The 18,241-nt window shown below is 39.4% G+C and overlaps 1 protein-coding gene across 1 annotated transcript in view; it reads right to left on the bottom strand.

The window, feature by feature from the left end:
- The window catches only part of LOC114053942 (myomesin-1-like), a 158,884-nt gene that overhangs the window by 36,464 nt on the left and 104,179 nt on the right, over positions 1-18,241 (bottom strand). The window contains exons 19-22 of the mRNA XM_027877082.1: positions 17,329-17,525; positions 14,301-14,427; positions 11,676-11,860; positions 3,149-3,263 (exon numbers count right to left, since the gene is read on the bottom strand). Of these exons, the coding sequence (XP_027732883.1) occupies positions 3,149-3,263; positions 11,676-11,860; positions 14,301-14,427; positions 17,329-17,525 (624 nt within the window). The remainder of the gene's footprint in view (positions 1-3,148; positions 3,264-11,675; positions 11,861-14,300; positions 14,428-17,328; positions 17,526-18,241) is intronic.

Genomic DNA, 18,241 nt, shown 5'->3' with positions numbered 1-18,241 from the left:
AGGGGCTGGGCTTGATGATCTCTAGTATCCTTGTTAGCTCTAAATCAATGGTCATGCTTTTCCCATAGTGGTCCATCCCTCTTCTTGGGCTCTATCACTGTTCTAATACCCAGTGGTATTAGGGCCCAGCAAGATCTGAAAGCCTGGGGTATACTCAGTCACCACAAAATAGAGGGACGGAAACTGGCCCACCCGTCAAGTCCAACTCAGGATCATGCCTTAGACTCTCTGGGTAGTCCTATATCACGTGAGCTAATGAATGACAAATACTGTTTAAAAAAATCAGATAAAAGAGGCATTTCTGGAGCAGCACAAAATCATTTTTATCTTAACTGGTGAATAATCTTTTCTAAGTAATAGATTTCTTGCTAAAGTAGGACATTTTTCATCTTGCTATTTGGGATCTCCATTACTAGCATGATTAGTATTCATAGAAATGTATATGTTAAATCCTTTTGCACATTTCCTGACTAGACCAAAATCCAAAATGCTACCAGCCACAACAGGTTCAGGTAACTTTCCACTTAATTAGAATTACAGTGTAGGTGTCATAAGAGGTGTGTCTGAGGTTTGCTATTACATGATAAGATTTGTTTTCAGTCTGAAATCTCAATAACAGTTCCCAAGAGACAATTCTTTTTAACTTGTAAAGTGAACTTTAAGGCAGGTCACTGACTTTCATTTTTGCATGGTCTTAAGATAAAATAAGCAATTTATATATGAAAATTATAGAATCAGAAGAAAGCTCTTAGCAGGCAGGGACCATTTGTTTTGTTTTGTCTCCCTAACACAATATTTGCCCATAGTAGGCACTTGACCAATGCTGGTCATATTGAATTAAGCTGAATATAAATGGACCTTGCAATACACAATTCCTTATGCCTATCCAATGTGGCCCTTGGGAATCAGTGTGGTGTAATGAAGAGTGCTAAGTCTGGATTTAGACAACCTGAGTTCAAATCCTAACTCTGCTACTCAATAACTGTGTGGCCCTGGGAAAGTCACTTCACCCCATGTGTCTCAGTTTCTTTATCTGTAAAATCAAAGGGTGACACTGGATAACCTCAAAGATCCCTTCCAACTCCATATGCATGCTTTTTTAAATCTCAGGGCCATTGTGTAGAGCAAGTGTTCTTAACCTGGGGTCTATCCCCCCCCACCCCAGGATCTTTTGTTAGGGGATCTTTGAACTTGGTTGAGAAAAAAAATCCCATATTTATATCATTATAATTAGTATCCTTTGTAATGTCTAGCACATAGTAAGTGCTTAATTAATGCTTGTTGACTTAACTAATCTGTATTTTATTATATCAATTAAATATTTTAAAACATTCTGAGAATGGGCTTCACCAGATTGCCCAAGAGGACCATGACATAGAAAGACCAAGAACCTCTGAGTTCCAGTAAATTGTTTCTTGACAAAAACTAACACTCTAGTAAGCACTGTTAAAGAACTTTGGATCACAAATATTTAGAGCTGGAAGGGACCTTAGAAATTAACTAGTCTAACTCTCTTATTTAACAGATGAGGAAGTAGGTGTAAAGACTTTATGTGACTTACCCCAAATCACATGGGAGTTAAATGGCTGGGTTTGAATTTGAACTCAGACCTTCTGACTTCAAGTTCAATAATCTTTCCATGCACCTTCCAGTTTAGGAATTTTGTCTCTGTGTACCCTAACTTTCATTTCTATGCTTTCAGTCAGGGGTAACCAAATAGGACTGTGTTGTCCTCTTTAGTGCTCCTTGATGTCTTCCTTCTGTACCTTGTGAAACCACAGCTACAAACACTCTTTTGCAGTAGAGATATGGAGGAGACAAGAGACTCATCCATTTGCCAATGGGTGGTGCTAGTCCTGGAGTCAAGAGGACCTGAGTTCAAATCCAGCCTCAGACACTTCCTAGCTGTATGACCCTGGGCAAGTCACTTAACCCTGTTTGACTCAGTTTCCTCATTTGTAAAATGAGCTGAAGAAGGAAATGGCAAACCACTCCAGTATCTTTGCCAAGAAAACCCCAAATGGGAACACAAAGAGTTGGACACAACTGAAAGGACTGAACAATAACAAAAGCTCGAGGGCAACCTCCTCCTTGTAATGAAGCGGCCTCAGGAAGGTCTTGGTTAGGTAATTTCAGTAAGTATCTGAAGCCAGATTTAAACTCAGAAAGATGAATTTTCCTGACTCTAGGTACCCACTGCACCACCTAGCTGTTCCAGACTTGTATCATGGTTTAAATTACACATACGTTCAATGCAATTACCTGAATGCTGATTGTTTTATTTTGTGTTGTTGTTTTTTCTACAATTTTATTTTATGCTGTTTGGACGGTGAACAATATCTACTATGCTTCCAAAAATGTCTAGTTTGGGAGGGACTACTTAGGATTGTGTTTTTCACTCTACCATATTCAGTCTAAGAAAAATGATAGCCAAATAAAACAAGAATGAAATAAAAACTATGATTATACACTATTTAGAAGAAAAAGAAAAACTTGATGTTTTCAAGTCCTGAACAGCTTCAAATGGCATGAAAACATCCTTCTAATTGTCAAGCATTCATCTGGCAGAAACTGACCATGTGTGCACTACAACAAATCCATTGCTTTCACAGAATACCCAAAAAAGGGAGATAATGTCTCTCTAGGCTTTACAATGACCTAGAGAATGAGTATTGCCTCAGCTCCTAGGTCATTCATTGAGAGCAGCTGTTTGGAAAACTCAGCAGCTGCAAGTACTTAAACCCAGCTTTTCTGTATGGACTGGGCTGGCTATTGGGGCAGTCAGTTTGTCCTGTGATGGGGCAGGAATTTGGTGTGCCTTTGTGACCAGTTGGAGCATAGAACCTTCTGTGATGACAACAGCTGCTCCAGGGACCCTAAAAGGACCCCAGACTTTCCTTCATGGAGATACAAACCCAGCCCTGGGGCTTGGGACACAGCCTCCCAAGCCTGGTTTGCACCTGCCCCGGGCAGCCTGTATTCACGTATTTACTGGCTTGCAAGCAGACTTGTTAATTATTCAGTCAGCGTTCATGCAACTAATAGTCATTATGGAGAGCACAGTAAGTTTTAAACTTTAAGTTCCCAATTATTTCATACAAACATGACTTTCTTAAAATCGGAAAAACAGAAAGAGCAGATAGCAAACCTGGACGGGTTTCTGCCACAACAGGACCAGCGATATCAGAAGGTTTCCCGACCCCTGCCTGGTTTATGGCTCGGACACGGAATACATAACTGACACCTTCCTTGAGGTTTTGGACCTGGAAAAAACAAGAGGAGAAGCAATATAAAATGTCATTCCATTTTAAATCACCTTTTCTCCATCCCTAGTAGTGATTCAAAGTCATTTGATTATTGATATGTCCTCTTGCTGTCTAGCAGCAGACTACTAAAGCCCCACTCCCTTCATTCTCCCCCACCTCCACCCCAACACACACTTGAGATCATAGATTTAGAGAACTGGACTTGGAGTCAGGAAAGTCGAAGTTCAAATCTGGACTTAGTGTCTAGTTGCGTGACCTTGGGCAAGTCATTTAACCCCTCTCAACCTCAGTTTCCTTATCTGTAAAATGGAGATAGTAGCACCTATCTCCTAGATTTATTGTGAAGATAAAATGAGATAATATTTGTAAAGTGTATTGCAAGCCTTAAAGTACTATATAAATACAAGCTATTATGATTGAACAAAGTCACATTGAAGAGGTTTACCTTTGTCATCTTTCCTTCGCCCCTTTTTGTCAAAAGGAATTTGGCTCCTTTGTTTACAATTCCCAGAAAAAACCTTAAAACTTTTAGATTCCTTGTACACTCACTTATCTCTCTTTGACATCTTTCCTCCCTGGCCCTGAAAAGAACCTGACTCTTGTTTGTCTCTTTTTCTGTCTTTGAAAGCCTTAGCCTTACCTTTTAAGCTTATTCAAATGCGCTTTCCTTCCTGACCCCAAAAAGAACCTGGCTTCTGTTTGTCTCTTTATCTCCATTTGAAAGCAAACTTCCCCCCCTTTCAGCTCCCTTCATTATCTATTCTCATTGTTTATTACCTTCCAAACAGACCCAACCAACCCCCCCACCCTTCCTCTGGCCACCCTTAATCCTAGCTAGGCGCCACGTGGTCCAGGACCCAGGAGTTCTGTTTGCCCCAGCTTACTAGCCACTCCCATCCAGATCTCCTTAGACCCCTCCTCCCGTCACTCTAAACTGTTTGGCCACTCCTAGACCTCTCCCCTAGGGGTCTTAAGTTTCACCCCAGACCCCATTCAGACACTGAGCTGTTCTCAAGCCTAGAGGCTGAGACCCCCATGCCCGCTTGTCCTCAGGGGCGTCAAGTGGCCAATCCACCCCAGTCCCCACTCAGACGCTGAGCTTTCTTCATGCCCAAGAGGCTGAGACTGCCTCATGCTCACCTGGCCTGACCACCTTAGCTCCCAAACCCCATTCAGACACTGAGAACCTCTCACGCCCAGAGGCTGAGATTCTCAAGATCGCTTATGAGCGTCACCTGACCACCTTAGCCCCCATTTAGATCACTGATATTTGGGTTCCTTGGGAGTCTGGCCTATATGCTTCATTTTTAACAAACTTTTTCTCTGGCTGGAAGAAGATCTGGGTTGAATTCATTCAGGCAGATCTGCACCACGATCTGGGCTTTTTTCCATGATCTTGGGGTGCCTCTGTGCATCTAGAAGCACCCAAAACCCCCCCTCCTCTTCAACATAAGTAATGTCACAGAGCTGTGATTAGCACTCAGATTCCCTGATTTCAGGACAGTGCTCTATCCATTGTACCAGGTTGCCTCTTGCTTTCTTGTTAATCAAGGAGCAGAGGCAGCAATGATGGGCAAATGTCTGCTTCCTCCTTCCTGAGTCATGAAGCCAAGGTACCATGTGGTTAGAGCGGCATTAATGCTGGGTTTTCCTCCTGCTTTTGGAATATTAAGTGATTCATTTGTGAACTATTCTCAGCCAGCAAGAGAGAATTTAAAATATAAGTATTCAATATTTCCATTGTTTTACAAATTGTTGAATTAAAAACAAATGCTTTCATATTGATCCTTCAAAACTAATACAATTTCCCCTCCTTTAACTCGCAAGGAGGATTATTCAGGCAGCAGCATGAAGAAGGGTGGATTAGAGGAGGGAAAAAGAGAGGAAGATTCATTGAACTAATCTAGGCAGAAGTTAAGAGGGGCCATGGGTGGTGGCAGTGAGAGCCAAGGCGGGGAGTGGAATTGTGAGAGAATGATGTCGAAATCAATGGGACCTGTAACTGCTTAAATATGAAAGATGAGAAGCAAAACAGTGCAAGAACGCCAAATGTTTCAACTGCACGAATAATGGTACCACAGAAATAAATTTGATGTTGGGTAGAAGGGCAGATTTTTAGAGGAAGGGAGATGATGAGCCTGGTTTGGGATATGTTAAGTTTGAGTTGACAGTGAGACATCCAGGATCTTGAATATAGAGCTGGAAACGACCTAAGAAGTCCATTCCCCTGGGTGCAATGAGGCAGTGCAATAGATAGAGTGCTGGGCCTGGAGTCAGGAAGATCTAAGTTCAAATCCAACCTCAGCCACTTACTAGCTGTGTGACCCCAGGGAAGTCACTTAACCCTGTTTACTTCAGTTTTTAATTTGTAAAATGAGCTGGAGAAAGAAATGGCAAACCACTCCAGCATCTCTGCCAAGAAAACTCCAAACCAGGGTCACAAAGAATCGGACACGACTGAAAAATCACTCAACAGCAACAAATAAAGCACTTTAAGGTTTGCAAAGTACTTTTAATATAGCATCTCATTTGGTACAAACAACAACCCTGTATTATAGGTACTGCTATTATCATTTCCATTTTACAGATGAGATAATTGAGACTGAGAGGCTAACTTACTTACCCAGGGACATACAGATAGTAAGAGGGTGAGGCTGAATTTGAATTCAAATCTTCTGACTCCAGGTCCTACACCCCCTGTTCCCAAGCTGCCTAAGAGACTGTGGTGTCTCTGACACTAAGAGAGAAGACAGAAGGGCATGAATGTATGATAAATGTTGCGGAGAGGTTGAAGACTAAAAAAGATCTTTGGAGTGGATGATTAGGTGGTCATTGGTGACGTCTAAGAAGGCAGTTTCAATAGAGCGGTGGTAGTTTCAGAAGACAGATTGCAAAGGGTGAGAGGACAATGGGTGGGTGAGAAAGTGAAAGTACTAGACACAGATAAATTGTTCGAAGAACTTAATAAAGGGGAGAAGAATTATGAGCTGTTGGGTAGGTGAGGTCAAGGTCTTTTAGACTGAGGAGACTATATCATGTTTGTGAGCAGATGTTAAGGAGCTAGAGTGAGAGACTGAAAATGCATGAGGGTTGTATAACCTATATCAAATTGCTTACTGTCTAGGGGAAAGGAGAGGTAAGGAAGAGAAAAAAATCTGGAACTCAATTTAAAAAAAATGTTAAAAATTGTCTTTACATATAACTTGGGAAAAATAAAATATCTTTTTTAAAAAAAGAGAAAAAAGAAAATGCATGAAAGAGTCAAAGGCAGCAAAGGCAAAGTCAGTTGGGGGGGGAGGGGGGATTAACCTTTGTAAAGAAAAGGCTGCCTCTTCTTTTGTGACCATAGGGGAGTGACCACAGAGAGCTGATGATGATTTTGTGACCATTGAAAGTTAATGATGATGCTTTGGATTGGAAGAGAAAATTGGACATTGTGAAGATCGGAAGAGAGAAATTCATATTAAAATAAATAAAATTGACCTTTTGGGTTAGGTGCAAAAGATTGATTCTCATGAGAATATTTTTTTCATGTCTGTAGTATTTTTTCTTATATAGTATTTTATTTTCCCCCCAATTACATGTTAAAACAATCTTTTTAACATTTTTTTTTTTAATTTTGAGTTCTAAATTCTATCCTTCCCTCTTTCCCCTCCCCTTGTAGTCTGCCATTTCAAGTGTTTCATGAGTCTCAACTGTAGTGATTCTGACTTTCTGCCCCTTTGGACTCATTCTTGGGTAACCATGACCATCTGATTTCTCTGCTCCCGTTCTTGGGTTATCAAGCATTGCTAGAGAAAGTGGATAGAGTACGGGGCCTAGAATCAAGAAGACCTGAATTCAGATCTGTCCTCAGACACTTAGCTGTGTGATTGTAGGCAAATCGTGTAAAACATTTCCATGTCAGTCATTTTATATAAGAAGCATGTCTGTAGTCCTTTAAGGCTCACAACATACTTTCTTCACAATAGCCCTAGGAGATAAGTAGTGAAATTATGCTCATCCTCCTTTAAACAGAGAAGAAAAAGGAGGCAAAGAGAAGCTGAGCAACTGAACTAATTACTTAACCAGAAGCTAAGTGACCTAACTTCCCTTTTGGAAGGCCTCAATCTTTTCAGTAAAGTAGGAGACTAGACCAGGGGTAGGGAACCAGCAGCTTAGAGGGCTGTTCTTGAGGACCTAGAGGGACACATGTGGCCTCAAGGCTGCAGGTTCCCCACCCCTGGACTAGATCATCTGTTCTACATATGAGGGTTAGGAATAGAACTTGAGAAGGAGGGGAAAGTTTAGAACAATGGCTCAGAAAATGAGTGAAAGAATTAGTAAGTGTAGAGTAGGAGTATCATCAAGCAATTGTAAGGTAAAGATTGCTAGCACCTACTATGTGCCAGGTACTGTGCTTAGTGCTTTACAATTGTTATCTCATTTCATCCTCACAACAACCCTAAGAGATAATTGCTATTATTACCCCCATTTTACAGTTGAGGAAACTGAGGCAGACAGAGGTTATGTACCTTGATGTCTGAGGCCAAATTTGAATTCAGCTCTTCTTGATTCCAGGCCCAGCACTCTATCTACTTTCTCTAGCAATGCTTGATAACCCAAGAACAGGAGCAAAGAAATCAGATGATCATGGTTACCCAAGAATTTGGCTTAAGCCAGTCCGGAGCAGCAGAAAGTCAGGGTCACTATGGTTGAGGCTCATGAAATACTTGAAATGGCAGACCACAAGGTCGAGGCTGGGTATGCAAGCAAGAGAAATCAGAGTCAGGGAGATAGACGGCAAGAGCGGTGACATGAATATTCGATGGTTCTGAGAAGGCTGGAGAGGTGGAAGAATAGGAAGTGGTGGTGGGAGAGTGAAGTTTTGAAATTCAGGATTTTAGAGATTGGTGCAGTTCAGAGAGAAGGACAAGTCTAACATAGCAGTGTGGGGTTGAAGTGGTATAGAAGAGGAGATCATCAGAGTGGTGGAGGCTGAGGAATTGGGCAGTTAAGATATTGGGGAGGTTTTCTACTGGGGTGAGTCTCCAGGGAACATGAATTATTTGCTTGGGGAGCAGTGAGTTGGCCAGTGTGGTTGGAGAAAAGGGTTTGTGTGTAGGGACATTGTAGCTGAAAAGTTTGGAGAGGTAGGTATGGAGCAAATCATGGAATACTTTGAATGCCAGGTTCAAAGTTTTGGAAAATATACTGTAGGCAATGGGGAACCATTGAAGACTTCTGAGCAGAGGGACAATCAGGATGGATTGATATCTTAGAAAAGCAATTCTAGCAGTGGCACAGAGTGAACTGGGTGTTGTGCTTGGAGTCAGGAAGACCCAGGTTCAAAACCTACCTCTAATATTTATTAGCTTTGTAACTGTGGGCAAGCCATTTAGTAATAATAAGTGGCATTTATACAGTGTTTTAAATTTTGCAAAGAAAGTTCTTTACTTACACTATCTCATTAAAACCTGTCAACAGCCCCTGACTACAGCTATAACTATTCCCACTTTATAGATGAAGAAACAGATTCAGAGAGATTAAGTGGCTTGTCCAAGGCTATAGAGCTAACAAGTGCCAGAGGTAAGCTTTGATCCCACTTCTCTCTACTCCAGGTCCACAAATCTGTCCACTATGCCAAATTGCCTCTTGGCTTCTACAAGCCTCAAGTTTCACCATCTATAAAATGGAAGTAATAATAACACGTAGGGAGCCAGGTCTTTTGTGAGGATCAAATGAGATAATTCATATAAGACGTTCTACCAACTTTAAAGCACAAAAGAAATGTGGTCTCTTGTTATTATCTCCCAAGTCACAGAAGGGTTGTGATTGATGAAATCACAAGCCTTCCTCATGTGTTTATTCCAGCTGCAATAAGTAAGGCAGATTGGAAAGGACAGAGAGAAAAGAGAAGGAATGAAACCAATTAGGAGACTATGACAGACATTATGTAATGAGAGCTTGGACTACGGTGACAGTAAAAATGGAAAAAAAGGAAGAGATGCAGAGTATGTAATGAATGAATAACTCATAAAGTTTGGGGCCTAGCTAGACATTAGAAGGAGAGAGAAGAAAGAGTCAAGGATGACTGAAATCTGGAGGTGGGGGGGGAGACAACAAAGGGAATGATAATACTATTATCTGAAATGGGTGCGTTTGTGGAAAGCTGACATCATCGTCGTCATCATCATCATCATCATCATAACCAGCATTTATATACACTTTAAGGTTTGTAGCATGATTTACAAATATTATCTTATTTGATCCTAACAACAATCCTGTAAGGTAGGTGCTATTATTATCCCCATTTTATAGTTGAAGAAACTGGGACAAACAGGGTCAAATGACTTGCCCAGGGACACACAACTAGTGTCTCTGGTTGGATTTGAACTTAGCTCTTCCTGATTTCAGGCTCAGTGCTCTATCTACTCCACTACTTGAATACCCCATTTCCATATCATAGAAATAAATAGAAAAAAAATAGAATTATTTAGAAGGAATTTGTTTTAAAGAAAAATATTCTCAAAAATGTCCATTTGCTTAAGTGAAGAGTACCATTAGCCACACACTTAAAAATTTTAAAAGTAAAATTACAATTTAAATTCTAACTTAAGATGTTCATTATGTGGTATAAACTGAATCAATTTAAAATGGGTTTTAGCCTGCCAGTGAACTTGCATTTTGGTAGCATTATATGTCAGTAAAAATGCCATGGTAATTTAATTCTCTATCTAGAAGAAATGCCAGCAAACTATAGATTTACTTTCCACAGCGCATAACAAAACAGAAAAAACCTGAAAGATTTCCTTGTTTGAGAAAAACAGACTTAAAATTACCTGACACATCTGTACCTGACACCTGAGTAATTTGTGGTTGATGCACCTCTTGGAGTCAGATTTTTACAACATGACCCATGAAGTGTATATACATATAAATATATACAGCCTTGCTTTTAGTCATGGAATAACAAACACACCTTTTTACGTTGAAGGTCAACAGAATGTCAATAACAACTCAGTTTAACAGTTCTAGAAATATTTATTTTCCCCTTTTGGATATTTCTTCTCCATAACTGTTCACAAAGCATTCACTTTTCTTCTTAAGAAACTTTTCCCCTATTAGGCAGCAGTATTTAATGACAGTATTTCTAAACCTCTGGTTGCTTGGTAAGGGCATTTGAGAAGCTTAAATGACTCTTGGTTAAATTCTGTTTGTTGAAAATAAATGGCAAAGTTAACTGGTAGCCAGCGTGCCTTAACTATTCTTAACCGACACTCTCAAAGAGATTGCTGCTATTTGTAGCTCTAGAAGTAGATTCAGGGAGACAATTATTCTCTGATAAAGCATTGGCTAGAGTTCACTATTATCAAAGCACTATCATCACTTTTCCGTATTACCACTACCAATCAATCAATCAATCAATTGATCAACAAACAAGTGTTTATAAAGCACTTTCTATGCACCAGGGACTACGTCAAATAGTTTCTTTTCCCCCAAAAAAGGGAAAAAACTAGTTCCTGCCCTCAAGGAGCTTAAATATGGACTAAAATTTAGTGATAAAATATTCACAAAATGGAATGACCCAATAAACTCAAACTCGGCAAGAAAAAAAAGGCCCTTCAATATTTAACTGACAAAGAACTAAATATTAAATGAAATGAATCAGGATTGGCCCCAGGCATAATTGTGAATCAGGCAAAGTTTGTCTTTGGGACTCTATCCATCTTTTGCCATTATCATTCTCCTTTGCCTTTTACTCTTCCTCTTTCTCCTCTCATATAAGGTTTTCAAAGCACACAGTCCCAGTATCCTCATGCTTCCTCCTTGGTACTGATGACAACCCCTCCTACACTATATTTTTCCTGGTTTTTCTTATTCACCCCCATAAACACTTACCTGTCCTGTATCCCACTCTTCAGGGCCTTGAGAGGAGGTAAATATCTAAATGGCTTTAAAGGCCAGGCAGAAGAGTTTGGATTTGACACACAAGGCAAAAGGGAATATTTACAAATTTTTCCCCCAAATACTGATGTCACAATATTCTCTCTTTGGGGAAAAGCTACGTGGTAAAACTCGAAAAGTCCTTTCTGAGAACCTCTATTAATATAAAGGGTTTGTTTGCATTTCCTTATCCTTTTAAATGAAGTTATACTTCATTTAACATTAATATCATCAGGGGGCAGCTAGGTGGCACAGTGGATAGAGTACCCACCCTGGATTCAAGAGGACCTGAATTCAAATCCTACCTCAGACATGTAACACTTACTAGCTGTATGACTCTGGGCAAGTCACTTAACCCCTATTGTCCAACCAAAAGGAAAAAAAATTAATATCATCATCAGAACTTTTAAACATTTTAGATACCCTAAAAAAGTGGTGAAAAAAGAAAAACAAAATTAAATTAAAAAGTGGTAATGCTTATACCTTCAAGTATGTGTTTGTTATTGGCTTCTCATTGATCCCTCGCCATTGATCATCTTTAGCCTTTGTTTCCTTGATGTCAACAAAGAAACCAGTGACAGGAGTTCGACCAGAATGGACTGGGTGCTTCCACTGGAGAACCAGGGACGTTTTCCTGACTTCACTATACTTTAGATCATGAGGTGGTCCTAGAGAAACCAAGAAATAAATGCTATGAGTACCGAGAAGATTAAATATGTACACAATCTTAAAACCACGTACTTAAAGCTGTAGCATTTACATATATTTCTAAGTGTATCATGCTCATATTTCTAAGTGTATCATGCTCATTTTGTCTTCCTGACAAACCTGATATGAATTGTTAAGCCTCCCTTTACTGAGGCCATGAAACTAGGGCACCAGGAAGTTGTGTCTTACTCAAGTCAACATGGTGGATCTTACTTAAGTACTGTCTCTGGGCTAATTCTTTTTTGTTTGTTTGTGTTTTTTGGTTTTGGTTTTTTTTTTTGGTGAGGCAATCAGGGTTAAGTGACTTGCCCAAGGTCACACAGCTAGTACGTCTCAAGTGTTTGGTCTGAGGTCGGATTTGAACTCAGGTCTTCCTGACTTCAAGGCCAGTGCTCTATCCACTGTGCCACCTAGCTGCCCCTCTCTGGGCTAATTTTTGGTTCCTTGGCTGGTCTATCTCTTGCCAGAAAAATCTGATTTGGTTTTACTGGCTAATCATGTCTTCAATGCTAGCTGAAACTTCCCCCAAATCTCAAATAATAAGAAAACAACTCCCTTGACTGGCCCATGAAGTGTGGTGGTTTAAAATGGGAAATGTGATTTGATAAGTATTTGTATATTTACACAATGGCAAAAACTGACCCTCAGGCTCTGTCCTAGTGAGTATAGTTCCTTCAAAAAACCACAGCAAGGCATCCTCCTCAGAAGAACATCACTAGCTGGGCATTTTCTCATCTCTCCATGACAGCTTTTTGGATCCATGTATTTAATATGCTTGTTCTGACTACATCCTAAATGGGAGATGAGAGGACCTGGATTCAAATCCTAGTTTTGCCACTTCCTATCTGTGGAAACTTGGGCAAGTTGCTTGACTTGTTTGGGCCTCAGTTTCCTCAGGTACAAATAAGAGTGCTGGATAGAATGCTAGGTCACCTTTTGATATACCTTCCAACTCTAAATCTATGATCCTGTGAATCAGGAACCCAGATGTGAATCTGGCTCTGATATTCACTAACTTTAAGACCCTAAGCAAGTCACTTAATTCAATTCCATTCAGATTCAATAACCATTTATTAAGTGCTTACCATGTGCCATGTTTCCTCACCAGTTAATATTTACCATCTACTCCAATTTTTTGTTTTAAGAAAAGTACTCTGTAAACCTTAAATCCCTGCTTTTAGTATCATTTTGACATTATTAGCAAATAATTTCTCTTGCACCAATCAAATCAACCTACCATAATGTGTATTAGCCTTGAAGAGAATTGCAAACAAAAAGTCAACCATGCTATGCCATGGTGTTTCTCAATTGTTGCCAGAGCCTTTTATGGTTTATAAAGCACATTTCTAACAACCACCTGATGAGAAAGATAGTGCCAGTATTATCATCCTGGTCTTTTCAAATGAAGAAACAGAGGGTCAGAAAAGTGATGTAATTGGCCCTGAGTTACATGGTTAATCAATGTCAGAGCCTGGACTCAGACTCATGACTTCTCACTCAAAGTCCAATAGGATTTCCACACTATGTTGTCTCCAACATTTCTCTGCTCTTAACAATTACAAACACAAATCATCCTTGCACACATACATACACACACACACACCACCACCTCATTCCTGAGGTTATTGCCTCTGTCCTCTGTCTTTATGACCAATGAAGAAACAGAAAGTTGAGTGGTAATGTGGTATTGGAGAAAAAACACCAGCTGTGGACTCAGAAGACTTGGGGTCTAGACTAGTGTCTATATCTAAGTAATTCTATGATTTTGGGTAAGTCATGTCTCTTTAAGTTTCTTAATCAATAAAATGAGAAGTTGCATTGGATGATCTCTGAGGTGTCTTCCAAAGACAAGAATCTGTTCTCTATGACTATGTCTTGTTGAACCAAGTCAAGAAAGGATAGAAGGGAGCAGGGAAATTTTCTTTCTACCTTGTGTTACAGAATTTGCCCTACTGCCTCCTTCACCTACTTTGTCTACCCTTTTGCCCATGTAAGAGTTCTAGGATTTTCCTGGTCCACCCCATTCTTTGGCTCTCTTCAGGGATTTGAAGTACTTGTGACAGACTCACTGTTGTGTAATTAGCAAACAAATTCCTAAGTTGAAGGTCATCTCTATGTACAAGAGCACCTCCCACTGAAAGTCATACCAGGAGGCAGCTTCAGAACTATCAACTGAAGATATAGAAAGGGTAACAAAAGGTGAGTATGTTCTCTTGCTTGCTGAGTGTTTATGGATGGAAGTTGGTTTCCCCTTGAGTTTCTTTTGTACCCTTTTATTTACTCTGCTTAAATTACTGATGAAACATTGAGCCAGGCTACAAGTGTACTCCTGGCTACTAGATTACATACATTTATAGAAGAACCTAATCATGTAATGAATCTTAAATATTTTTTTTTTACCTGGAACGGCAATGGTCCATTCCTCACATTTAAAGGATGCACTAGCTTTAGAGGGAGTCCCCACCCCAGCAATGTTCACTGCAGCCACTTGGAACTGATAGACCATGTTTTCTTTCAAGTTGCTTATCTGCAAGAATAAGAAAATGATAGACCTCAAGTTTTTGTGGTTTTAAAACTTCCATTTGTCTATTGTGATAATAAACTGTGTAATCCTAGGCAAATCACTTAATTTCTCTGAGCCTCAGTTCCCTCAACTGTAAAATTGGAGTAAAAAGAGTACCTATCTCACAAGGTTGTTGTGAGGATCAAATGAGATAATATGGGTAAAGTGCTTTGCCAGCTTTAAGGGCTAAAGGGTAAATATGAGTTATGATGATGACAACATCAGGCTGCTTCTTATTACTTGATTCTTACCTAAGAATAATAATAATAGTAAGAGCTAACATTTACATAGCACTTACTATGTGCCAGGCACTATGCTAAGCAATTTACCCATATCTCATCTGATCCTCATAATAACCATATAAGGTAGGTGCTATTATAAGCCCCACTTTACAGTTGAGGAAACTTAGGTAGACAGAGGTTAAGTGACTTGCCCAGGGTCACACAGATAGTAAGTGTCTGAGGTTGGGTTTGAACTCAGGTGTTCTTGACTCTAGCCCAGCATTCTATCCATAGAGTCTCCTAGGTGCCTTAAAAATGGAAAGAATGCTAAAGTCAGATACAGAAGGCCTAGGTCAGAGTGTCTAGGGTTGTTGAGAACATGAGATAATGTTTGAGAAGGCACTTTGGAAAGAAAAGTGCTATAAATATGTCAGTTATCAGAAAAGCCATGCAACATTAGTTACCTTGGACATAAAATAAATGCTTAATAAATGGTACACACTTAAGTATTTCTGATGATATTGAAGGAAATACTTAAGTTTAAAAGGTCCAGCTGCTTATGGTATGCCTGGAAGCAATAAATGCACATCTATGATTTCAGTCCTTATCAGATTCAAATACCCTGGAAAGCAGTAAGTTTATCTTGTACAGGCAGTGCTCTAGTAAGTGAGAAATAGGGGATATCGTATTCTAAATTAAATAGAGAGGATCTCAATTTTCTCATCTGTAAAATGAAGGGGCTGGACTCAGTCATCTTCAAGATATTCTTTAATGCTAATATGCTACAACATTATGATTCTCACTCTGTCTACCTACCCAAATAGACAAAAGCAAACATTCCCAGTTCATTGGATCAGAGGATCGTAGATTTAGAGCTGAAGAGGCCTTAGAAGACATCAAATTCAATCCCCTTATTTTACAAATGAGGAAACTGAGGTCCAGAGAGCTTAAGGTCACACAAGTAGTAAGCATCAGAGCCAGTATTCAAACTCAAGTCCTCTGACTCTAAATGCTGTCCTCATTTGAATAATGAGTAATATAAGAAACATTATACTGGTCAGTCATGATGGTTGAACTTTAAATATATGTGGAGAAGCACAAAGGCATAGAACTGATGAAATCCTGTGTCCTGGTATTTCCTGGTATGGAAGGATGTTACTCAACAACTTTGGTTGATTGCAGCCTTTATTCTGCAGGCCTCAAAACAGATATGGGCAGAGGGGAGGAGGGAAACCGCAAATGAAGGCAATAAATTGCTTACTTGAGACAAAATACATTCACTCAGGCTGCGAGAATGTAATACTAGAATCAAATTGCAAAAATATTTTCTAAATATCTGAAAGAAGGATCTCTCAAAAGAAAGCAATGAGAGGTAAAGGAGAGAGGAAACATTCTCCTCATCCTATAGAGACAAAGTGACCTGGTATGACATTATTCCATCTATTCATTTCCCTGCACACACAATTCACTAAGAGCCAATGACTTAAGAAGGAAGAGACAGCTAAAGTGGCTCCAGATGATGACTCAGTTTCCATAATCAGCAACTTAGCCCTCTGGGGAAGGGCACAGCCATGCTCAACTAAAAGTGGGGTTACTGGGTTGGTTGGTTTGGTTTACCTGTTTTTATTTCTTAGTGGGAGAGTTGAATGGGAAAGGGAAGAGAGATCAAGAAATGACTGTGGCATAAGAAACCAATGGATGTGACACGTACTAGCTGTGTGACCTTGGGCAAGTCACTTAACTCTGATTGCCTCATTAAAAAAAAAAGAAAGAAACCAATGGATGAATGAAACTTTAAAAAATAAATAAAATTAAGAATAGTAAGATTTCTTTCAAGGCAGGGACATACATCTTAGTCTTTCACAGAATCACAGAATTACGGGGTTGGGAAGGATCTCAGCAACCACAAAGCCTAGTCTATAGCCCAAAATCTATATCTCTAATACAAAATACTTGTCATTTAGACTGTGCTTGAAAACATCCAGAGAGAAGGAAACCATGACTTCCTAAGGCAACTCATTCTACTTTTGAATAGCACTAGTTGTTGGGAAGTTTTATCTTATATCAAGTCTAAATTTGTCTTGCAAATATTTAAAGCAGTTATTACAACTCCTGAGTCTTCTCAAGGGCTAAACTTCCTCAGTTCCTTCAACTAATCCTTACAAGGCATGGACTCAAGAACCTTCGCCATGCTAGTTTCATGCCAGTTTTCTGCCAGAGAAGAGAATCTCAAAGGAAGAGGAAGAGAAAATCTCTTCTTTCTACCCAAGAAAGTTTATAACTAGTACCCTTAGAAAACTGGGAGAGACTGGAGTTCCATGTGAGTGAGGATTCCCATTAATATTTTGAGAACCAGCAAGCAGATATTAATTTGTACCTTAAACGTATAATTCACAATGGACGGTCTAATTAATTCAGCCTTTTATGTGTAAGTGCATAAGAGGAAGTCAGAAAACAGACGTAATCCCTGAATTTCCAAGTCACTTCTATTAAATTTGGTACATTCCACACCATTCCTTCCAGTCATACTACAATACAATCCCTGGGCAATAATCCAAGGTTAGGAAATGTACTGGATCATTAGAATATTGGGTAACTCTTATGACTAACTCCAAGTAAGATAACGTGAGATTGTCCTTCTTACCTTGTATGCCTGGTCACTGACGGCCTTAATATTGGCCTCCTTCCATTTCCCAGGTACTCCACCAATAACCTCACGATAGTTCACATAATAGCCAGTGATTTCAGTTCCACCAGTCTTGTCTGGTTGCTTCCATCCAAGAACCATTGAGTCACGGAAACTCTCAAGACAAATGATGTCATAGGGTGGAGATGGAGTAGCTGTTGCAAGATGATGCCATGTAAGTAGACAGAAATCAGTTTATTGGTCTATGGATATTATATTTATTTAATTGGTGCTGTTCATAAAGACAATCAAGCTGGTAATGTGAAATGTAAAATGTGATACATTTTAAAAAATCCTTTTTGTTTGGTTTAGTTTCCAGAAATCAAGCTGACACAATAGAAAATATGCATTGTAATTAGTTCTCAAAAGAGAAAATTACTATTTTTTCCTCTTCCCTGGATAGTGAAAACAGGCTAAGAACAGTAGGGGCAAAATGACAAAGCATTCTGAAAAATTACTCAATTCTTCATCCCTAGGTTCATCATTTTTTGTCTGTTTTCATCTTTGTTAGCAACCAAACAAGAATAGGAGATAAACACCACCTTTTACCTCTAGGTGATTATTTTTGTGTTCATGTATTTCCAAATGCATATTATTTCACTGTTCCATCATACTTACCTTTATGAAAGGTAGACATCACAGCCATGGTGATCTGTCTGCAAGTAAAGGACAGCTGATACTGGAGCTTAGTTAAACACTCATCAATAATGTTTCCCCCTCTTCATGGGAAGCAACATTTATTAAACAAATATGATCACTATAATTTCTCTCTGGTATGTAGTATTTCTTATAAAGGCAGCTAGGTTGTGTAGTGGATAGAAGGCTGGACCTATAGTCAGGAAGACCTGAGTTCAAATGTGACCTTGTATAC

Source organism: Vombatus ursinus, unplaced genomic scaffold (genome assembly GCF_900497805.2).
Source record: "Vombatus ursinus unplaced genomic scaffold, bare-nosed wombat genome assembly UNPS02014812.1, whole genome shotgun sequence".
Lineage (NCBI taxonomy): Eukaryota > Metazoa > Chordata > Mammalia > Diprotodontia > Vombatidae > Vombatus > Vombatus ursinus.
Note: the sequence above shows the minus strand (reverse complement) of the source record. Positions and strands in the feature narration are given on the sequence as shown.